Source organism: Chelonia mydas, chromosome 6, assembly GCF_015237465.2.
Source record: "Chelonia mydas isolate rCheMyd1 chromosome 6, rCheMyd1.pri.v2, whole genome shotgun sequence".
NCBI classification, from domain to species: domain Eukaryota; kingdom Metazoa; phylum Chordata; order Testudines; family Cheloniidae; genus Chelonia; species Chelonia mydas.
This window is the reverse complement of record NC_051246.2, coordinates 72277825-72302387: the sequence shown is the minus strand read 5'-3', so window position 1 is coordinate 72302387 and position 24563 is coordinate 72277825. Positions and strand designations below refer to the sequence as shown.

Below are 24563 nucleotides of genomic sequence, written 5' to 3'. Positions count from 1 at the left end.
GGCACAGCACAGGCTGGCCTGGGGAACTTCTCAGCGGGGCAGGGGAGCGCGGAAGATGGAGGCTGGAGCCCTACGCGCCACTCAGCGCGGCCACGTGAACAGCGCCCGCGAGGAAGCCGAGCGGTGGCCCTGGGGCCCCGGATCCAGCACTGGCCCGGGCTGTCACCCCGCTTGCGCGAGGCCACGGCCGGGCCTGGGCCTAACTCCCCCGAAGCTTTCTCCAGAGGCGTCTCTGGGTGGCGCCGTGGAAACTGAAAGCAAAAGAGATGAAGGGGCCAAGCCGCAGCCAGGAGCGGGCGTGGGCCTGACTCCTCCCTCCGGCGGCTACGCTTCCCTCAGCACCAGCTGCTGCTGCGGCGGGCGGGCTGAGCCAGCCCAGATGGACCTGGCTGCGGCCCCGGCTGAGGCACGATAGGCGGCTCCGGCTTGGAGCCTCCCTGCGGGCGAGGGCGGGCGGGCTGGGACATGACTCTGGGCGCTCCTCGGCCCCCGGCTCCGCGCGGCAGACGCAGCCAGCAGGAAGTTTGCCCGGGTGCAGCGGCGGCCGGGCTCCCGGCAGCGCCGCGCTCCCCCCATGCACACGCACAGCCCCCGGCTCCGCAGCGGTGCCCAGGAGGCGCCCCGCACCGGCCCCACCATGGACTCTAGCTGGGGCCGGCAGAGCAGCCCGGAGCTGGGCAGGGGCAAGCGGCTGAGCGTCGGGGAGCTACGCTTGTTCTTCGAGGCTCACTGCGCCGCTGCCGCTGCCGCACGGGAGCTGCCGGACCTGGCCAAGAGGAGCTGCAGCCCCCGCAACGGGCTGCTGCCGCCGGTCATCCCGCAGCTGACCGTCACCCCCGAGGAAAGCGAGGAGGCGCAGGGCAGCCCCAAAGGGCCCCCGACGGACCCGGAGAGCGGCTGGCTGGGGACGGGCAGCTCACTGCACCTGCTGCAGTCCCGCCGGCTCTCCAACTCCTCGCTGTCCTCCACGGGCTCCTCGTCCGTCTTCGAGGACTCCGAGGACGACCTGCTGAGCGACACGGAGGGTAGGAGCCAGGGCATCGTGCAACTGGAGCACGGGGAGGACATCAACCAGGTAGGCCCCCCCCCAGCGGTAGACTAAGGGCTGCCCTTGCACAGAACGCTGCGCGGAGCCGAGTGACCCACCCTGGACAGCCCGCTGCTTCCCACGTGCCCGCGGGTCCAGATGCCGCCAGCGAGCCGCGCCGCTGATCTGGAAGCGGCGCCTCCTGGCGGTGCTGGAGAACAAGTGCTATGTGCCTGGGCTGGGGATATAGCAGCAGGGGATGGATACCCTGGGGATGGCCGACCTTGTTGTGGGCTAATATAAAGGGGAGGCCTCCACTGCCCCTGCTGTACTTCTGGGGCTGGGTCTCCACCTGGCTGTCCATCTGGAACGTTTCACCAGCACTACGTTAATTTAAAATGAAGGCTGTTAAAATGAAAACAGGGCTGCCCTAATCTAAGCCAAAGGGCTCTTTGTTGCATAAGTGCCTGCGATATCAGGCTCTCAGCTCCACTGTACTCCGTGGTAAACACCAACTTGATAACACAGTCCTCCAACAACATCCAGTCACTGGTCAGCTCATGTGAGCTCAAGTTACTTCCCCTCAGTTACTCCTGTTCCTGTATTGCTGTGCTGCAAACAGCAGCATATCATGCCTGTGGACGTGGAGAAATACACAATTCAGCCTATGCTTCCAGTCCCGTGGTCTCGGAATGTGCATGGGAGTCATTGAGCACTCATCAGACTGGTGTTTTAAGCAAGGCTTCAGTGACCTAACTAAAAGGAAGCTGCTATTTCCCCTTACTCAATCACATAAACTCTGTGAAAAATCCAGCATGCTGATCAGTGATAATGCTACATGATTCTCTGTGTTACATTGCTGGGGAACTGAGGCTCTTGAAACCCAGCCAAGTGCTGCCACTGTTTCTCTTCTTGTTATGAAATTGCCACCAACCTATTAAGATTTTTTTCAGATTGTTTTGGCATTTTTTGATCACAGGCATTTTTCACTCTCTCTTGTTGGATTTTAAAAATAACATTTTTTCCAGGCATTTACCAGCAGGTATTTCTGCCTCTCCTACTCCCTCAGTCTCTGGTTGTCAGTTTTTGAGCTACTTTGTGCTGTGATCTTGACAGAAAATTGGGAGGAGCTTGGAATTATTAGCATGCATACTTTTGTCCATTTTGGCAGTAATACATTTTTCCCAGTAAATCCCTTATGTAATTTGGCAGCTGCTCTTACATATAAAGGGCAGTTTTGAAGACATGCAGTTGAGTTGTTTTTCATAGTGGTAATACATATTTTACTTGGTGTTTATAACAACTCTCTGGGTGCCTTGAAACTGAAATGTTTCCTTAGCAAATTGCCCCATCTACCATTCTTGAGACCAACCAATGTTTTATTATTATAGGGTAGTTTATGACTACAGGGTCACTCACAATGAATTGAATCAGGAAAAACAGTGTATATTTTGAAACAAGATAAAAAATAAGTGACAGTGTTGTAGGTAATTCTTCCAGCTGGCTTGTTCTCCTGAGAGTTTTAGGATTAGTAAATTAGAGAAAGTATGGTTGAGTGGCTAAAGTACAGGTCAGGGAATTATACAACCTTGGTTCTATTCCCATAGACGTGCTTTGTCACCTTAATTGACTTTTCTGTGCCTCGGTTTCCCCATTATGTGAGATAATATCCTGTGTAAGGGTTTTGCAAGGTTTAATTAATTAATATTAATAAAGTTATGATCCTCAGATGGAATCCCCTGCAGAAGGGCAAACTATTATTATTACAACAACATTAATGTTATTTTTATAAATATCTGTGGCCCATGACATTTGACTTTGAGTTACAGAATAATAGAAATTAAAGATGGGGGGTGGAATATTAGATCATCTAGTTCATTCCTGTCTGCTGTTGCAGGCGGTGAGTGGGTATGATGATGGAACACTGTTAGCTCTGAATACCCAGCATTGAGGGCTGTGGGCTGGATGTGTGGTTAATAGAGAGCAGAGATTCACTGATAGCACTTTATCAATACAAAGAACCTGATGCCATCCATGCTGGCCCCAGGCTAACTTGCCTCCTGAGAATAGTCTGAAGCAAAACTGTCTTCCAAGCCAGGTGTCCTGTTGGATGCAGTTTGGTCCAGGTCCATTGAGCACCACTGAGGTCAGTGGTAAACCTCTCATTGACTTCAAAGTACCTGTATGCAGTATCAGGCCCTAAATCATTAGTCAGAACAACTTACTACCCCGCATACTACATTTTAAAACATGGTACAGAAGTGTATGTTTTGGATATAAGCTGTGTTACCCATTTAAAATCCTATTAAGTTTGTTAGCACTATTTAAATCTGGACAGGGTTCAGAGAAAGCACTACGTCTAATTACAAATAAAAGTAAATAATTAAAGAATACTAACTAATGGGGAAAAAAGTGTTTAAATAAATAGAAAAGGAGTACTTGTGGCACCTTAGAGACTAACAAATTTATTTGAGCATAAGCTTTTGTGAGCTTTCACTGAATGCATCCGATGAAGTGAGCTGTAGCTCACGAAAGCTTATGCTCAAATAAATTTGTTAGTCTCTAAGGTGCCACAAGTACTCCTTTTCTTTTTGCGAATACAGACTAACACGGCTGCTACTCTGAAACCTGTCTTTAAACAAATAGAAAGCAGCCGTCTTAAATGTTTTGAGCTATTGTAGGATGGAGAGAGACAGCATCCATTCGAGTGCATGGGAAATCAGGGACTTTCCAAGTATTAGGATAAGTTCTGTTTCTTTAAAATGTTTTTGCAGACCTGCCAAGTGTCATGCATTCCCACAGAACAGGTAAAAAGTCACACATTTTTGATGAGAGATACCCTACCCACATGCAAGAGCCTGTAGCTTAGGGAAAGGTGTACTGAGCTACTAATCCAAGAGCCCATGCATTCTAATCCAAGCTCCTCTTATGACTGGGTTTAATACTACTTTGCACCCCTCATTAACCAATACCTCATTACCCCTACATTAGGGGAGACAACCCATTTTACAGATAAGTGTGAGCCTAGACAAGCTCTTTTTAGGCAAAGCTACAAATAAAATCCTGGACTCTATTTTGACAGACCCAAGGCTTATTAGCTTTTCCACACTGCCTTTCAATTTCAGGTGAATTGGGCCAAATTGTGTGTCTGTCTAGCCTAAATCCTAAAACAGTGGCTATTTCTGCACTGCAGCTGAGAGGTGTAATTCCCAGCTTGGGAAGATGTACACATGCTAGTTTGCTAAAAGTAGCATTGTGGCACAGGTGGCGGCTCAGGCTATTAGCCAGAGTACAATCCAGTCGGAAATACTAGGTACATATTTGGACAGCTAACCCATGCTGTCAACTACATGCTATTTTTAGTAAACTAGTTGGAGCAGAACTAGCACATGTACATCTTCCTGAGCTGGGAATTGCATCTCACAGCTGCAGTGGAGATGTAACCAGTGTGGTTGGACCACATCTAAAGGTTTGAGTATGCTACTGCCTGCATGCATTTAATGTGCATAAATGTCCTTTTAGTTCAAATGGTTAAAGTGGATGCTTGTTGATCCCAGGTTGATCCTGGCAGAATGACCCTGTTTGGGTCATATAATACTTCCTATAGTCTCTTTAATCACTAGACCACACTCTGCTCGCAGGGCCAGGAATCCTGATAGCCAACACTCCAATGCTAGTGCACAAATAGTTGTGAACCAGTAAGTAAATAGAAAATGTGTGAAAAGTGTGTGTTGTGTCCTTTTATGGCCTATTCTTTATAGAGAAAAATAATGATTTCCCCCTACTCCTCACAGCAGAATTGGTAGAGTTCTGTGTTGTGTATCTCAAGGTTGTGGGTTCAAGGCTGGCTTGTGATTCATGGGGTCAAATACATGCAAGTTAGTGGGAGGACCTCAAGATAACAGGTGAAATGACTTTATTTTGCCAAGCCTTATAGTTAGAGGTGAGTTTGGATGTTAATACGTGGTAGCGTGGCTCGACCTGGCTAACGCCTTTGGGTCCATGCCCCACCACCACATCTTTGCCACGCTCCAGGAGTTTGGGATGCCAGAGAACTTCCTTCGTGTGATCCGAGAGGTGTACGAGGGATGCAGCACCACCATTCGCTCGGTTGAAGGGGAGACCGCCAAGATCCTGATCCGGAGTGGAGTTAAGCAGGGCTGTCCCCTCAGCCCCATTGTCTTTAACCTCGCCATGGAGCCGTTGCTGCGAGAGATCTCCAATGGCACAGATGGCTTCAACCTCCACGGTGAGAGGATGAGCGTCCTGGCTTACGCGGATGACCTGGTCCTGACTGCGGACGACCCAGAGAACCTCCAATGTATGCTAGATGCCACCAGTTGAGCTGCCGATTGGATGGGGCTCTGCTTCAATGCAAAGAAGTGTGCAACTCTCCACATCGACGGCATCAAAAGGGATTCAGTGCAGACGACAGGGTTCCAGATCCAGGGCGAACCTATCATCCCCCTGGCAGAGGGGCAGGCATACCAGCACTTGGCACGCCGACGGGTTTCTGTGTCCGGCAGACACCCAAGGACACCATCCAGGAGATCTTGCAGGGTGCCGCCAAGATCGACGCCTCTCTGCTAACATCATGGCAGAAAATAAACGCCCTGAACACCTTCCTGATCCCCTGCATCTCGTTTGTCCTAAGGGGATCTGCTGTGGCGAAGGTACCCCTCAACAAGGCAGACAAGATCATCCGGCAGCTGGTGAAGAAGTGGCTGTTCCTTCCCCAGAGAGCCAGCAACCAGCTGGTCTACATCGCCCACAGGCATGGCGGTGCCAATGTCCCCCGCATGGGCGACCTGTGTGACATCGCAGTGATCATCCATGCCTTCCGCCTGCTGACGTGTGCCGACTCCATGGTAAGGAACATCGCAGCAAACGCCCTCCATAACTCAACAAAGAAGCGGATTGGCAGAGCCCCCTTCAACCAAGACACCGCCACCTTCCTGAGCGGTTCCCTGGATGGCGAATTCGGACTGGACGGGCGCGACATCGCTTCACTGTGGTCCCGCGCTCGCAATGCCATGCATCGCCTGGGGAAGCACATCGGCTGCCGCTGGGAGTGGTGCAAGGAGCGCCAGGAGCTGGGAGTTTTGGTGCTGCAGATCAGGTCCGACGACAACACCATCATCACCCCAAGCGCTAGGGGCATGCTGGAGAGGACCCTGAAGGCAGCCGTCCATTCACTGTACATGGAAACCCTGAAGTGTAAACCGGACCAGGGTAAAGCCTTCGAACTGACCAGCAAGTGGGATGCCAGCAACCACTTCCTCGCCGGGGGCGGCTTCACCCGTTTTGCCAACTGGCGGTTCATCCACCGTGCCCGACTCAACTGCGTCCCACTCAACGGAGCTGTCCGCCATGGGAACCGAGACAAGCGTTGCAGGAAATGCGGCTACTCCAACGAGACCCTGCCCCATGTCCTGTGCAGCTGCCAGCCCCACTCCAGAGCCTGGCAGCTGTGCCACAACGCCATCCAGAACCACCTGGTGAAAGCCATCGCACTGCGCCTGGGGGAGGTCGCCGTGAGCTGCGCCATCCCCGGTACTGACAGCCAGTTGCGACCTGACATGGTAGTCATCGATGAGGCCCAGAAAAAGATCATCCTCGTCGATGTCACGGTCTCCTTTGAGAACAGGACCCCGGCCTTCCGCGAAGCCCGAGCTCGTAAGCTGGAAAAATACGCCCCCCTGGCCGACACCCTGAGAGCAAAGGGCTACGAGGTGCAGATGGTTGCCCTGATTGTTGGAGCCCTGGGTTCTTGGGACCCCCCCCCGCCTTGCAACGAGCGTGTGCTGCAGGACCTGTGGGATCGGTTGACGCTACGCACGGCTCATGTGGCGCCTAATGGTCTCGGACACCATCCGATGGTCCAGGGACATCTACATTGAACACATCACCGGTCACCGACAGTACCAGGAGGTGTGAGCTGGTACGACATCGTGCATCAACTATGGGAAAGGGACTGAGACTTTTTCCATTGGACCATATAAACTGGAACCATAAACTCACTGAACATTAAATCCCACCAAATGAGGGTAAATCCATCCTCATCATCGTATCCACTCATTATACTCCACACCTGAACATAGCCATTATATAAACAACATACCCCCATATCTCAATGTCTGTACTTTGACCCGTTAAACTTTTACCCCCAATCGGGGAGATTGCAGATTATGTATTCCTTACGCCACCTGTTCCTAAACTGAATTTCGCACCGCTTGATAATCTGTACCTTATTCCCTGATAACCAGAAACTTCTGTGCTTTAACGCAGTACCGTTTTCTTTTTACTTCAACATCATCTTAATAAAATTATTACATTTATTTTTCGTTGTATTTAGTGTTGGTATTTTGGTTAATCTGAGCTGCCCTTTTAAGAACAGGGCGGGGCACATACCACAGGGTTTGTCTGAAGGAGATTAAAAGCAGTGCCTGGAGGAGATCTTGCTTGTGTGTGCAGAGGGAAGACTGTACCTGTTTAAGCACCAGAAAGGTCAGAACTCGATTTATTGAACTTACCTTTCCAGAAAACAAGCTTCACCCTTGAAGGTGTAACCGCACTTACCCAGGGAGTGGGTGCCTCAGGGCAGCTCTAATGAGCTTTAGAGCCTTTTTTGCCTGTAGGTCATCAGTTAGGAATTAAAAGTTGTTCCCATCTGATGGAGGTTTACTGGTCCCACCATGAGTGGAACTTGGTGGGTCTGAGTTTCAACTCCCACCTCCGAAACTCACCACCTCACTTTGCATTAATTGACAAACTGCAAAGAGCAGCATGGACCATGGAGATAGAATTATCCTTGTGATCCCTAGGGGAAGGTCCTCTGTGTCAGGATCAGGGCAGTGTCTGTGGGAAGCTTATTCTACTGCTGCCCTGTTAGCCAGACTTTGTAGCTCTGTACAAGTTATTACATTTGCATAAAATGTTATACATGGAGCTGCACAGCTACTTGACAGCTATATTTTTTTGGTTAATTAAGTAATAGGTTTTAAAATAACCAACTATTAAAATACATGCTGGATCTTATCCTATGACAGCTATAAAAGTCTCTGCTTTCCCATGCATTCAGTTGGGGACTTACAGTTTCCCATTCCTACTTTGCTTCATGAGATAGAACATCCCTGTTGGGAAGTATATGTACAGTGGTAACTTCCACTGAGAGACCAGTCAAGCCACTCTCAGTCATGAGTCACAAGCATTTCTAAAAACCACTCTCAAACAGAGATAAGGAAAAATAAATAGGTCAGGTTAGGACCTTCCTATTGGACAGTGTCCCTTTCAAGTGGTTTGCTCAGCAAGTAAGTGACGTGCTATAACGGCTACTGCACCATGTTAGAGGAATGTGATTTACTAGGTAGAAATGTGCCAAATACACAAACCACAGATTCCTGTAACTGTAACCATGAGAACAGCTGACAGCCAGAAAGACACATTAGATTCTTGCCTGCAGTGATATTAGCCCAAAATTTTTTTGGGGGTGGTAGGCTATTTAACCTATAGTTTATTTGTTTTGGCTGGTCCTTTCTCTCTCTCTCTCCCTTTTTCATCCTTAATAAAATATCTTAAAATAGATAAACATGTTTCATAATTAAGGACTAAAAGTATGAACAGTTTCAGCTCAGGAGATGATTACATAAACTAATCCAGTAGAGAAGAATTTTTATTTTTAAACTGAGATGGGAAGGGACCCTAAGGGGTTTATTTTATTTATTTATTTTTTACCTTGTGTGAACTTCATGCTATTCTAAAAGATGCTATATTGACAATAACATCCTTTGTCCACAGTGAAGTCATCTCTTTGTCCACAGTCTAAGGGCACGTCTTCACCTGCAACGTTAAAGCGCTGCCGTGACAGTGCTTTAACCTGGCTTGTGTGGTTGCGGTGCAGCGCTGGGAGAGAGCTCCCAGAGCTGGTGCACTGTCTACACTGGCACTTTACAGTGCTGCAACTTTCTCGCTCAGGGGTGTGAAAAAACACACCCCTGAGTGCTGCAAGTTTCAGTGCTGTAAAGTGCCAGTGTAGACAAGCCCTTAGTGTGACATGAACAGCAGCAGTGCAAGCTTTCCCCCATCACCCTTTCAATGTGCCTCAACCCAGAGTTGGGTCTTTTAACATGAGGATAGTTCCGTTTCCACAGCACACTTAAATGGTGCCCCCTGTACTGACATGCCAACAGCATGGGTGCTAAATGGTTCCAAGAATTAGATATGTTCATGGAGGACAGCTCCATCAATGGCTATTAGCCAAGATGGTCAGGGATGCAACCCCATGCTCTGGGTGTCCCTGACCTCTGTTTGCCAGAACCTGGGAGTGGACAACAAGGGATGGATCACTTGATGATTGCCTGTTCTGTTCATTCCCTCTGAAGCACCTGGTGTTGGCCACTGTCTGAAAACAGAATACTCGCTAGACGGACTATTGGTGAGACCTACTATGGCTGTTTTTATATTCTTAATTTGTGGCCTCTTATTTGAGGACATTTGTCTAATAGGAACTGAACTAAGACTCAGTAACTCATTTCTGATAGTCTACTAAATACCCCTCAGTTCCATTAGCCTTTAGTTATTTCTGAGCTGGGGTGGATTTGAAGTTATGACCTAGGAGTTAAGAGACCGTTTACCCCATCATTAGTCTCCTGAACCATTCAGTCTCCTGTTACGGTTTTTATTTTAAATATTTAAAAGGGCACAGTTCCTGCCTGGCCATGCAGGATGAACTGGGAGGAGCAGATGCAGTACTGTTGCGTAACTGTTCATGGAAAGATTGAGTGTTTGTGTTTTCTTCCTTGTACTTTCAATATGCCGTTGAAACCTGTTTGCAAGGTGTGGTGTATCTGGAGCATGGGGAGGAAAACAACAAGTCTGCATCATCAGGAGATGTATCAATGTTTAAGGAGGGGTCAGTTCTTAAAAAAAAAAAAAAAAAAAAAAAAAAAAGCCTCTGGGCAGATCTCGTTGCGGTTGGTTAACAGCGGAGGTGGAGAATACTCATGAGAAGTGGTGCAATGCAACACCTATAACTAAAAGGAGTGCTGTCTAGTGGTTAGAGCAGTGGATTGGGAGCCAGGAACTCCTAGGTCTATTCTTGGTTCTGTCGCTGGCTCGCTCTGTGACCTTGAGCAAGTCATTTAATCGTCCAGTAATTCAGATCTAGCCATGGGGCCACAGAGAGAGAACAACTCTCTAGCCCACTGGTTAGGGCACTTGCCTGGGACGTGAGAGACCCTGGGTTCAGTCCCGCTGCTCTAATCTCTCTATTATTTTACCACAATGGAACAGCTTCAACAGGAGAGAGAGAGGGAGCCCCACATTAGAATATCCCATAGCTCAGTGATTAGTGCATCCTCCTGTGAAGACCCCCTATTCAAACCTTTAGCAGAGAGGGGTAATTGAATCTGGGTCTCCCACATCCTAGATGAGTGCTGTAACCAATGGGCTAAGAGGTATAAGGCGGGCGCCACCACTATGAATGGTGTTTGAATGTGATGTGAGCTGGTAGGCTGCCTCTGCACATCTCTACAGGATCAGGCTGCTTGAGCAAGTTAGGTGGCCAGATGGGTGCCTTTCCCTGGTTTGTGAGTTGCTCTGGGCTTAGGCAGGAAACAGGCATCTGAATGCCTCGGGAAGGCAGCAGTATGCATGTCCAGAGGTGGGAACTTTTACCAGGAAAATCTCAGTGCAGAGTGAGTTTAGATGCCTGCAGGATTTGATGAGAGCATTATGGCTCACAGTGGGGCCAGAACTGGGACGTAGGGACCTGAGTGCCTTCATGGATACAGTCTTCCATGTCCAGGGCTTCAGCTCCCTTAGCTAAGAGTCAGTCCCTTTGGAGTTTGCTTCCCATGTGTAATGGAGCATGCATCCCCCTATGTCCTGGATCACTGCAAAAACTGCTCAGACTCTTCTTTTGGTGTCCGTTCCATGTAGCTTATTCAAGTCCCCTCCACCAACGCCTGTACAGTACAACAATTCTAATACTTACGACCTTATCTGCCATTGGGCAGTTTTCTCTCCCCATGAACGCGTTCTGACTCTGCCTTCTCCCCTGGGAGCCTCCGGTGGACCTTCACTAAGTCCCCCCAGATCAATGAACATCCTGAGCCAGCATCCATGATCCCCCCCACCCTTAGATGCCTCCTTCCTGCCTTTATAGGGATAGTAGGCATTTTCCTTTTTAACCCTGCCCTTGAGAATCCCAGTCCATTCACAGAATTGTGCAAACCCTTATTCCATTTTGGATCAGTCCTCTTTTATATATCCTGGCCTTCCATGTTGATAGCATGCTATTCTCTGAAAGAATTTCTTTCGCCTCCTCCCTTTTCTTCTTGGGGCTTTTCAGTTTGCTACCCCTTCTCCCTGGCTCTGGGCCCCTTGGTGGCTGGACCTCTTTTCTGGGAAAGTCAGCTTCTAGGAACTCTTCAGAGAGTTTAATTGCAGCCTCCAGGGTGTTGGGCTGGTGCTTCCTCACCCAGACTCTAGTATTCTCAGGGAGACTATGAAGAAATTGTTCCAGTATCACCAGGTCCATAATTTCCCCTACAGGTCAAATATCTGGCCCTAGTCAGTGGGTAGCCGAGTCTGTTAGCTTTTCTGCTTATCCCCTGGGTCATACCCCTTCAGCCCATCTAGTGGCCAAAAATTTCTGCTGGTACTTTTCGGTGGAGAGTTCCACCTGATCTAAAACAGCAGCCTTCATGACAGTCATATTCACAGGCCAGTGATCAGAGTGCTGACCCAGCTCTTAGGATACTGCATCTGTCACACCATGGAAGTAAGCCAGGGCCCAAACTTGGTGACCTTGGTGCTTTTGAAATTAGTGACATTTATGTGTAATAACTAGGGATCACACATGATTTCACAGAGAAAGGGGCAGAGACAGAATGAACCAACCTGTCAGCCTGTTACATGGTGGAGCTCAGGTAGGGTAGATTTTGATTTCATTTATTTGTGAGCAGCCCTTTTTACCCTTATCCTATCAACAGTGTCCCTTCTAAAAGGTACACAGCAGACAGAAAGGTATTGCGTGTTCATATAGTAACACATTTGGGGAGGAGGAGAACTTTTGATGAGCAGGAGTTAGTCTTCATCCTTTCATCTTGCATTTATCTACGAGCAGTAGGAACAACATAGTGAAGACTCTGGGCTAGCTACCCATCCAGTAACTTTCTAGTAATTTTATTCACCCGGTTTGTATATCGCTTCGTATGTAAAACTGATTTGTCCTGACACTAATGGGGAATGCTATTGGGATAAAACATGGAAAGCAGCTGCTTCTTTTTGCACAATAAACTGAACATTACAGTAGGGGCAGAATCTTCCCTTCCTACATCAAACACTGAAGAAACCCATCCTGGATACATCAGTTCTAGCCAACTACCTCGTGGTGTCAAACCTTCTATTCCTGAGCAAGCTTATAGAGAAGCTAGCTGAAGGCCAACTGCAAGCTAATCTAACTGAAGCTGACACTGGAGACCCAGCAGAATCTGGATTCAGGCCATGATGGGGGACAGAAACTGCTTTAGTGGCACTGATTGATGATCTCCTGCTGTCAATGGATGGTGGATAGAAGTCCATTTTCATCTTCCCGGACCTCTGTGCAGCATTCAACACTGTTGAGGATAAAATGCTGCTGTCTCACCTGAGAGAGGTGGCAGGGATCCAGGGGAATGCACTAAAATTGTTTACATCCTTCCGGAAGGATGTACCCAGCAGTGGTGCTGGGAAGCTGCACCTCTACCACTAGTCCCCTTGCTTGCATTAGTCCCACAAGGATCAGTTCTCTCTTCTGTCCTTTTCAACATCTAATATGTAGCCACTAGAGGAACTGGTCAGATGACATGGACTCAGATGTCAGCAACAGATAACACACTGCTCTACATATCCTTCACTGCCTACAACCTTACCCCTACCACCAAGATTCAGTGCTTGGATGAGATCAGTTCTCTGGTGAATAACAACTGGTTGAAGCTGAACCTGAGTAAGACTGAGGTGATGCTGGTAGGCAAAGCACTTTGAAGCGTTTGCAGCCATGGTACAGTCTCTGTTGGTGGAAGGGCAATAGAGTCCATAGTTTAGGAGTGCTTCTGAGTTCCTCTCTGGTGCGAAGTGCTCACATAGTAGCATCTGTAAGAAATGCTTTCTACCAACTCTTGAGGGTTAGGACACCCTGTCCTGCTTCGGTGGATGATGACCTGGTCTGAGTTATACATGTCTTTGTCACCTCCTGTCTGGCCTATAGCAATGTTAATATACCTGGGCATGAAGCCATCAGCCCTTAGGAAACTTCAGTTAGTACAGAATGCTGCAGCATCTTTCTCAGCAACACGTCAAACTTGTCCTCCACTCTCCATGCTGGCTTCCCACAGCACACTGGGTCAAGGGCTTAGTCCTCGTTTTCAGTGCACTCAGTGACCTGGATTCAGCAAATCTAAAAGATCTAAGGATTATCAAGGACAGCCTTGATAATAGGTAGTGCTACCAGCCTGCCTATAATAAAATAGACAGCTGGCTAGAATATGCTCAGTATCCTCTACATTTGGAATGTCCAATGGTCAGACCAGAACACTGGGAGTCTCAAGACTCCTAGGTTCTTTCCCCAACTCTGAAACTGACTCACTGTATGCCTCAGGCCCATAATCTCTGTAAAATGGGTATGATAATCTTTAAATCACAGAGATGCTATGAACTTAATGCATGTACAGTGCTTTGCTGTTCCTTATATGGTAGGCACAGGTGAGGCATTATTACTGGAGATCTTCTTTTCTTCTTCTACTTCACTTCAGATGTGACTGAAAATGAAACAAACAAACAAAAGTCAGAGAGAAAATGGGAATAGATTTAAAGTTTTTTTCTGTTTTTCTTATGACATTTTTGCTCTTGAGGACTCTTTAGTTATTAAAGTTCTGGGGTGTTTATATAGGAGACATTATTCTAGTTTAAGTGAATAGGGACCTCTATTTTCAAGCATACGTTTAAAGAAAATATAAGGTTTTTTCAAGCTGAAATTTTCTGGTCTTATTTTGAGAACTGAGACATTTTTAAAATACAAGTTTGAAATTTGAAGGTTGGTTTGGCTAGCATTTTAGTTACTTGAACAGAAATAAACGAATTTTAGTCTGATTTATTCTTCCTTTAATCGAATGTATGTTCTTTTCCAGTTCTAAAACCTAAAACTTGCCTTTCCCATTAATGCATGTTGAAGATTAATTGCTTTGCCTAGAGTGGTCACTATAAAAATTGTCAAATTTGCTGCTTGCAACCTATTATTGTGTCCTGAGTATTGGCTCAATCCAGTTCCCAGTGAAGTCAATTGATAGACTCCCATTGCTGTCAGTGGGGGTTTAGGTCAGGCTCCATTTGCAGTATTCCCAATACAAAGTATAGGGATTAACAGTAATTATGCCTGATTAAGCAAAAGTACGGAATAAAAAGAGGAGGTCAAACTACAAAGGTATAAAAAGGAATATTCTCTCCCCCACACCCCACCCTGATTTTAATTAAAGAAAGCTCTTTAATAAAAGCTTACATTGACTGACTCTGTGGCCTTGGGCAAGTCATATAGTAAACTGTGTGGCGATTAGCCAAGATGGTCAGGGACACAACTCCTAGATTGGGATCCAGACTTTGTGGGTCTAAACCCAGACTCTCTGAGATCAATTGGACCTGGAACAATGGATCTGAACCTCCTCAAGCTTTGGGGCAGTTCAGATTTGGATCCACATTTCTGGCACTTCTTCCAAACCCTGGGAAAAGATATAAATCCCTGTGTATGTGTTCAGTGTTACTAGTAGCATTATTCATTTAGATCAAGGTGGGCAAACTTTTTGGCCCAAGGGCCACATCTGGTTATGGAAATTGTATGGTGGGCCGTGAATGCTCACAAAATTGGGGTTGGGGTGTGGGAGGGGGTGAGGGCTCTGGCTGGGGGTGCGCGCTCTGGGGTGGGTCCAGAAGTGAGTTCAGAGTGCAGGATCAGGGCTGGGGCAGGGGGTTGGGGCGTTGGAGGAAGTCAGGGGTGCAGGCTCCCTCAAGCAGCTCCTGGAAGTAGTGGCATGTCCCCCCTCTGGCTCATGGTTGCCAGCCAATGGGACCTGTGGGAGCCCCCTGGCTGCCCCTATGTGTAGGAGCCGGAGGGGGGCATGCTGCTGCTTCCAGGAGCCACGCAGAGCCATGGCATGCATGGAGCGGGGCAAGCACCGGACCCTGCTCCCTGGCAGGAGCTCGAGGGCCAGATTAAAATGTCAGAAGGGCCGGATGTGGCTCCTAGGCTGTAGTTTGCCCATATCTGATTTAGATGCAGAGATCAGTCAGCTCAGCCTGAAGCCTTGGGTGGGGTAAATGGGCGTGCACTTGACCTGAGTTTTGTATTCATGATAAGCATTGCCTGCTAGGGGCTCCTGATCCAGCATGATTCTGACTCTCTGCCTTTTCAAGCCACACAAGTCCTGGAAGGAAACAGATACTGGTTCCACAATGGGTCAGCTCTATTCAGAGGAGACTTCAATCTGCAGAAACAAGGCAACCTTTCCAACCATCAGCTTAACACAATGCAAAATGCTGGGCATCAGGTATGCTGGATTTGTAATTGATCTACTTTGGTTGTTCGCTGTTTGGGAAGAGCACCTGAAGTCTGGGGATAAACACCTCTTTTACCTTCTTCGTACAAATCCAAACAGATTAATAAAATTACATTAAATGACTAACTCTTGTAGTCTTTGCTTCAGGCCAGATCATCCTTTCCTGTGGTAAAACCTGCAGGAGAGGACTCTGGAGGAGGAAATCGCTGGTGCCCTTGTGCCCTCTCCTGCTGTTACCCCAGGCGCTGGGATGTCCTAGCAGGATTCTGCAGACAAGATAATAAAACCTTTTATAAATGCTTTCAGAGAGCCTGTCTGTGACGATTTCTCCAGCCTATCAGTCAGGGTGGATTTTAGGCACAAGCAATGCAAATGACTGCTTGGGGCCCTGTGCTTTAGGGGCCTATGCCAGCCTCAGCAACTCATGACTTGATTCCACAAGAATCACGGCAGGACCAAAGGGGGAAGGCCTGACTTTCCCCCTCCAACCAGAGGACCAGAGACTGGGGAAAGCCACATACTTTTAGGATCCCAGTGATCCTGCACTGGCTTGCCAAGTCCCACCTGGGCCCAGACTCCCACTCTAGGGTCAGATGATACATTTTCTCCCACTCTGGCAGCCAGACTGGAGTGGGAAGTAATTCATGATTTAATTTCCCTTCTTTCTCCCGGACTCTTCCTTCAGCCTCTGTCTGTCTAGAATTTATTCCCCACTCATCACAGAAATATTTAAGCACTGTGTTCCCAGTCTTGATTTGAGCCCCCAAGTTGTGAGACCAGACTTAGCAATTCTGCCTGAGAGGAGCCAGAGGGTGGGCTGTATAGGAGGTGGGATGGCATGGAATGAATGAAGTCAAGCAAATTATTTTATTTGTATGTTGCACTCAGTAACAAAGCATCCGATGAAGTGAGCTGTAGCTCACAAAAGCTTATGCTCAGATAAATTTATTAGTCTCTAAGGTGCCACAAGTACTCCTTTTCTTTTTAAAAATAATACAGACAGGGCAGCGGATTCAATTTTGGCTTGTGAAGTAGCCTGGGTGAACTGCTAATTCCCTGCATGCACCATGAACCATAATCCATCTGCAGTGACATCTTATATGTTGCCTTACTTTCCCTATCCTCAGCTGCTCTGCTTTGGAGTATCGTTGTTGGTCACTGTTGGATTCTCCTATCTATTTCCAGTCTGGCAAGGAGGCTACTGCTCATTCCAAATTTTCAGTCAATTAGGTTGTGTGGTTCCGCAAGGCACACTAAGTTTGGCTTGCAGTTCTGCTGCCAGGAGACCATGGTAGTAAAGTGTGTTTTTGTGTCTGTCTATTTTATTGCAAGGGTGAGGTACAGAATGACAGGTAGTAACCACGTGTAAGCTGCATGTGTTTACTTTCTTAGCAGGGTAAACAGATTTTCTTAATAATTTGCAATTGACGTTTGTGTTTGTAAAAGGTGAGGGATCCCCAGGATCTTGATGGTAAAACCCTTTGTTTACCTAGAGGGCAGAGAAAGTACTACTCATCACAACACACAAGCAGCAGCATACACACCCACCATATCTTAGAAACCCAGAAACTCTGGAAAAAGAAAAGGAGTACTTGTGGCACCTTAGAGACTAACCAATTTATTTGAGCATAAGCTCAAATAAAGCTGTAGCTCATGAAAGCTTATGCTCAAATAAATTGGTTAGTCTCTAAGGTGCCACAAGTACTCCTTTTCTTTTTGCGAATACAGACTAACATGGCTGTTACTCTGAAACCAGACACTTCGGGTCAGTTTAAATCTGATGCAAGCAGGTGTGATTTCTTTGACTTCAGCTGACTCCCAGCCACTTATGTCAGGTCTGAATTAACCCCTTGCATCAAGGCTATTGTCTGGAAGGGAACATTTTAAATAATCCCTGATTTGCAGGGGGCTAGGAGGGAATTCAGCCTCTCTTTCCTATGCTAGTCCATTAACAGAACCTAGCCCTGAGCATAGTGGTCCTGGGGCAAGAGGGGAATCCTTCTATCCTGTATATTTCCTACACTGTTTCACTAACAGGCCGAACACTGTCTTGGGGGTATGTGACCAAAAGCTCCCCTTTATCACACCCTACGCACCATTGTAATAATCTTTATACAAAATATGCCTTGTTGAGATATCATCTGAATGCTAATAACTCACTGGCCAATAACATCATGGTGAAATGTATGTAGCAACATTATATGCAAAGGTATGAAATCCCCCGTATAATGATCTTAGCACATGTTCAAAACCACACAGCCCTGCCTAGGCAAAAGTTGTTAAACAGGTCTATCCTAAACAAAGGAATGCGCGTTTACCTCAATTTACGTGTAAGTAGTAAATAGGGTCCACAAGAGAGCAGGAGGAGGATATAACAGGAGGGAAAGCAAATTTGCATTTCAGCAAACACAGGCGAGGAGAGAGAACATGGAGCCTCCTTCACCAGCAGACTCCATGTCACCTTCTTTACTGCTTGAATAAACTTGGCATTGAAGGGTAACCCTCAGAAGAATCCACTTCCGAGGTTCACTAGATTATAAAAAAAAAAAAAAAAGGGGGTGGGGTGGGGACAGAGAACCCTAAGTGCTCTCTTTCACCTAAGAAGACAAAGGGACCAGCACCTTTGGGCCTCTGGGAGAGATCCTGACTAAGGAAAGGGTCAGTTACCATCTTCCTGGAAGACTGTGGGTGAGAAAGGCCAACCTAAAGAAAGCTTGAACCAAAACTTGTTTGACTAAGTTTTAGACTTTTGGATGCATGTTTTCACTTTTATTTCTTGTAACGGTTTCTAACTTTCTCATTCTTGAATTCACTTAAAATCCTATCTTCTTTTGTTTTTGTTTTATCTTTAATCTAAACCAATCCAGTGCTGACTTTAAACTGAACTTTTGTGTAGCTCCAGTTAAAGTAACAAACTGTTGAATATTGACTCCTTATAGGGGCAATGGTTGTTTTAACCTTAATACATATTCTTCACAACTCAGAGATAGATGTAGGTTTCATTTTTTAGAAGGTACACACTATACATTTTTAAAGTGATTTATTTGGAAAACTTTTCAGGTTAGTTTTACAGCTATGTCAGAAAATGAATGATAGTTTGGTTATTTCATTTACCAAAGGTAATTGAAGCAGATATTTATGAAGTCATTGGGAGGTGAACTATCTCCAATTCAACAGGTTAATCATTAATATTTGGAGGATTTCCTTGCCATTCTGTATTAGGAGGAGAACATCACCAGAGAGACATTTAAATTGTTGTATTTAACTAAAACAACAATGTTATGTATTCTGGATTTTTTTTCTTCAACAGCAAATATATAATATTTTAACAAAACAAGCATATGAAATTTTGAATTTAATTAAACATTCAGGTTTTTTAAAATCAGGTTTGTTTTTGTTAAAATTGTTTTTAACTAAAATAGTTAAATGAAAATTAAAAAAAAAATTAAATTGACTATGTCAGCCAGGTCAACATGAAAAACTTAAAATACTGGCTTCTGCAGCTAACTCAGTCGTCTTCACCTTCATTTTCCTGTTTGTTCATAATCTGGAAAAGAAAAACAAACTTTCCTACTTTTTCAGGTCCCAAGCAATTTCTCAATTTGGAATGAATTAGTCCAAAGGAAGAAAATATTCTTTCTACACTGGCAGAAGAAGCTACTGCTGTTAAAAGTGAGATTATCACTTCAACAGTCTCTGAATCCAAGTGCTTAAGTGACTTCCACCACTTCACTGGTGTGACTTTCTTTAAATCATCATCAGCAAACATCCATTTCTTGAATGGTTCTTATTCTCAAACTGGGTCTCCTTTATGGCCTGCTGCCATTATAGGTTTTCCCTTCTAGTAAGAGAATGGCATGGTAGAACTCAAATCAATGAAGACTAGACTCAGAAAGACCTCAAGACTTCTGGAATATGATACACCAACAGTTTCACTTTTGTTTTTACTGCCTGTCCCTCCCTTCTCACACTTATCTCCAGACTTCTTCTCCTTGTCCAGATCTGTTGTGCCCCCAACAATCTTCTATTCATTTAACTTTTTGAAACTTTTCACTTTAGAGAGAGGTAAGGGATAGACTCTGTGTACACAAATTTGCAGAGGGACAATAGGGTTGTCTGTTATTTCTCACCTCTCTCTCTCTATTTATTTATTTTATTTTATTTTATTTAAAAACATTTTTGCTGTTAACAAGCATGTTATCTTTGGAGACATAAATCCACAGTTTGAGAACTGCAAAACTAAGCATCTCTGATGGTATCTTCTAGACTGAGCATTGCGTCCCATTGGGTAGATAGAAAGATTAACCTAAATAATCTATACAGAAGCTCCTGGAACCCCATAAACTTTTCTTAAACATTACATGAATATATTGTCTCATACTATAGAATTAGAATTTATAATCCCTATTCCATGATGAGATATCTTTTGAGCTATAATGTAACTTAATTAAAACTATATTTTGATAGGTGTTTCCTCAAAAGGCATTTTATCAAAAAAATCTGATTTAAATTAAAAAAAATCAGATTTAAAAAATTTTTTTTTCTTAAATCATTGATTTTTATCCACCCTGCTTTTAATACAGTGGTTTGGAAAACTCACACAATGAGGACCTTAAAGTGGTGGGTTATTAAGCAAAGCAATTGCTTAAGGATGTGGCTTTCCTGTAGGTAAATACCACACCCCTTTAGTAACAATGTCCTGGTGTGTTGACAGTTGCATTCCTTTCCAGAGGCTGGGCCCTATCTATACACTAGAGTACTTACTAGATGAAACAGTAACTTGTTTGTAACCTTTCAGAGGGGTGTGGGGTGTTGGTCTGGAGGACGCAAAGGAGGAGAAGTGAGATGGAATGTTGGATTTTGCCTTGTGGTAGATTAGCAGAGCAGCAGGAGAACTGTTACTACTGTCTGCATGTCTGATCAGCCCCTTTCACAGCATTTATTTTTTAGATTTGAATAACACTTTGTGTTTACACTATACACTGGCTTCTATCTGAGGGTCTCAAAATGCTTTACAAGCACTAATGAATCAGCCCTTTCAGCACCCCTGTGAAATAGGTGGTGGTATCCCTAATTGGGGAAACTGGAGTGCAGAGAGAATATGTGACTAGTCCAAGGTCACACAGTGAGTCAGTGGCAGAGCTCTCCCCTAACACTTGTATATTATCAGTCAGTTTCCTTCAAGATTGACCATCTCAGGACCATGTTGATTCTCTGAATCAATTTTATTCAGTTCTGCTGAGATTCTGGGGGGGATGGGAGAGGCCTGTCCTGCCACTACAACTGGACTGATGCCTTTTACAGAGTGTTAAAGCAAGGTGTCATGGTGGTGAAGTACTGGGACTGTTGGCAGAGATTGCTTGTGCCTTCCTGTGGGAGTGGAAAGTATCAGCTTTCCTCAAATGAGCAACTGTTGGCCCCAGCTGAAGAAATACTCTTTCTAAAACTCTGGCTAACAATTGTCTAACAATCTTGCAAATTATTACATTGGCTTTAATATACCTGGTGATGAAACTGAAAGAAAATATTGTGACTAAGTAGCTTTGATGCCATATAAAGTCCTTTGACTTTTGGCCTGGGTTTGATATGGAGACTGTGGTTTTACTTGCTGAGGAACACTTAGGTCTGGTTTACACTTAAAAATTAGATCCACCTAGTTACATTGTTCGAGGCTGTGAATGTTTTTTGACGTAGTTAGGTCAACCTAACCTTCTGTGTAGATGTGGCCAGGTCGACAGAAGAATTTCTTCCATCAACCTAACTACCGCTTCTTAGCGAGGTGGGTTAACTACATAGATGGAAACCCCCTTTCTATCAATGTAGGCAGCGTCCACTCTACGGTGCTTTAGCTGTACAGCTGCAGCTACATAGCTGTGCCGCTGTAGTGTAGACCTACTACTAGTGATGGGCAGAAATCAAGTGTCCATGTTGATTGCTTTAGATCAGTCAGTGGCCTCTATTTCATGAGGTTTTGTTGACCGTCCTTTTGCATTGGTAATGGTGGATGGAGTCTTGCTCTGTTCTTTCCTTCTGAGGCCCTGGATCATGATGCTGGGAAATTGCACATCTATCTGTCCATTTATAATGTAGTGATTAGACAATGAAGGCAGCTGCTTGAGGGCTCAGGGTGCCACAGGATCCTATTCTGCCACCTCGCCTCTTCAACATAGACATGATGACACTTTGGGAGACAGTGGGAGGTGTTGGGCTGAAAGGCACTTAGCTCTGTGTTTTTCTTTGGACTTGAACAGTGCAATTTCTTTGCTTTCCCAGTTCCTGGGTGAAATAGTCCCATCAGATAGCTTGCAGGTGATGATGGTAGGTAAAGAGAAGTATTTTGAGGGTGTGACAAAGATGGTGTCTGCCCCAGGTAGTCAGAACATACTTTAGAGTCCAACTCTCTCCCCCTGCACCATTGAGGCTGTTGAGATAAACTCCTGTGCTTGTGCAAACAGTCCCAACATTTGATCTCTGGGGAACTAGAGACATGACGAAGGGCCATCAGCTCTGGAGCTTGCTTCCCTGTTGGACCAACAGTACTCTAATTTGCTGACCACGAGGACATGGCGTAAGGCTCATTTATTATTTGAGGAGGGTAATGGTGGGGTGAATTAAGTTGGTGGTTTTGAAGTAATTCTTTGGAGGAGAAGGTGGTCAAAACCTGTCAGTTTTATTTGTATGCTACACATGCATCCAGAAATTATAATAATTTATTTATGAATCTTAAATTAAATAATTCAGCAAATTTTTACCCCTAGGCCCTGTTCAGGGAGCAGGTAGTGTTTCAGAATTACAAAATAGCAAGCAGGGCCTCTGCTCTATTATTTCCCTGGTGTGGAGAGGGAAAATGCATCTGGAATTATGGAATGAATCCAGGTGTGTGCTGGGAACGGAGATAACATGCTCTTAGGAACTCTGCCCCATCCTAAACATCAATTCCTCTCCCCCTCGTATTGCCCAACTTTTCTTTCCTGAAGGTCCTGCTTCTCCGTAGTCACTGTGAGTGTTCTGCAGATTTGCCAAGCATTCTTAAAAGCAGCACATCAAAGGGGTTATGCACTGTGTTAAGTAATGCACTGTGAGTCATGGCGGAGGGGAAAATATGGGGACGCGAAGTTTGTGTCTTGCAAGGGTTTTTTGTTTGTTTTTGGTTTTGTTTTGGCTTATATCACTGAGTATTTCTCATCACTCTGAAGGACTAGCCAGCCTGTCCTGACTGTGGTACAAACAGGAAATCAGAACCCGCCAGACAGAGGATACACCTGCTGAAGCACGTGTGAGCATCTGTGTCCTTCAGCCATGGCTGAGTGCAGAAACCGGAAGCATCAAGGGTTGGGTGCAGTCTGTTAATATCTTCACAAGTTGGCGGGGGGAGAGAGAGAATGAGAGAGTGAGGTTGAGCTGCAGTAACACTTTTTGCTTAGTGGTCTGATTAGCGACACTGATCAGGGAGATGCCCCTATAATACACACAATTGTTGTTTTTTCTATGCCATCCATTCTTCCTTAGGTTTGTGCTAAAATCAGCCATGTTGGCAAGGGGAGGTGTAGATTAAATCTCCCTGCTGCGGCTGGCACCTCTGCATCCCAGGGGTATTCACTCAGTTGGAAGGCAGGCAGTGTTGATATTGCCACCTCTCCCTTGGGGATTCCATTGGGGGAAGGGGAGGGGGGGCTCCAAAGGTGTCCCACCCGCTGAGGTTGCTCAGTGATGTGCTTGAATCAGTGCATCATCCAGTCACCCTGACTTTACTTCCTCTCTGGTCAGTGCCAACCACTCTTGGGGCAGCATTGATCCAATGGCAGAAAGTAGGCTGCTGTTACTGGGCCTGATCTTCAGCTGGGTGTAAATTGGCCCCTAGCTCCATTGACGTCAATGGAGCTACAGTGACATACGACAACTCAGGATGTGGCCCATTATTTACAGCTGCAACCCCCAAATTCCAGTAGATTTTCTGTTGTAGGCAGATTTCTCTGTGCCTCACTATGCAGATGAAAGTCAGCATAGTAGACTAAGCTTTGAATCTAGGCCTACCTGCCTCGTTGTCTGGTGTCAAATAGGCTCAACTGGGAGGGTTGCTGAGGAATAATCCTTTCCTCTTTTGTGTACCAGATCCCTCTTCCTTCTCCTCCTCTCTTTCACAGTGACGGGAAGGAGCAAGCTGTGGTAATAACCAGTTATTTGTGGGGAAAGCCCTGCTCTGGCTTGGGAACTGGTTCAACTGCTGTGCTTGCAGCCTTGATTTTTAAGAGGTGTGTGCATGTTTGTTCACATTGTCTTGTCAGCTTGCCCTGGTGGCACTCCTGTTACTGACTTACTCCTTCACATCCTACCCATAAAGATTTTTGTCTCAAAATCTGTAATTCATATTTGATACAAACAAGTGGCAGTGTGCTTGGCAGCTAGTAGCTCCTCAACCCTGCATGCTGGAATCCTTTAATAAGGGGCCAAAATGGGGAAACTGACTACTGAAATCAGAAAAAAACAGTGCCCTAGATTGTGTCTGCAGACTTGTTTCCTGTTTTGGACATCATGCTCTTTAGCTGTGGGCCAAATTGTACTCCTCACTTCCTCACCCAGGGCCCCTATTGACTTCTGCGGGAGCCACTTCCATGTCCAAGTGCAAAATTTTCCCCTAAACGTGGGGTAGCAATGCTGCCCTCCAGCAAGTATGTGAGAGAGGCCAGAGCCCCATTGTCCCCAACCCTCTTTCTCCATTTCTGCCTCATTGTGTATTTTAGTCCTGTAGGTATCTCCAGTTCTCAGAGCACAGAGGGATCCCTAATTTATAAACGCTTCTGATTTGGGCAATAAAGGACAAAGTCCTGGAATCTTATTAATAGGCTGTGAGGAGAAGGTTTTAACTTGTTTCTGTATATCTGAGAAGTTCATTTGCAAAGGAAGATCAAAATCTTCCTCACTATATCTGGTATACCAAAACTGTTCCA

The 24563-nt window shown here is 45.8% G+C and overlaps 1 protein-coding gene across 6 annotated transcripts in view; it reads left to right on the top strand.

Moving 5' to 3' along the window:
* Positions 1-258: 258 nt before the first annotated feature.
* Positions 259-24563, top strand: part of ITPKA (inositol-trisphosphate 3-kinase A) — a 59946-nt gene continuing 35641 nt past the window's right edge. For 4 of the 6 annotated variants that reach the window (XR_006291486.1, XR_005225523.2, XR_006291487.1 and 1 more), the window contains exons 1-2: positions 303-1075; positions 15430-15606. Coding sequence is in view for 2 of the 6 variants with exons in the window: in XM_027818180.3 (XP_027673981.2) it covers positions 575-1075; positions 15430-15606 (678 nt within the window). In the remaining 4 variants the exon portion in view is untranslated. Of the gene's footprint in view, positions 1076-15429; positions 15607-24563 lie in introns of all 6 variants that reach the window. The other 2 variants (XM_037900445.2, XR_006291488.1) reach the window with 2 other exon arrangements.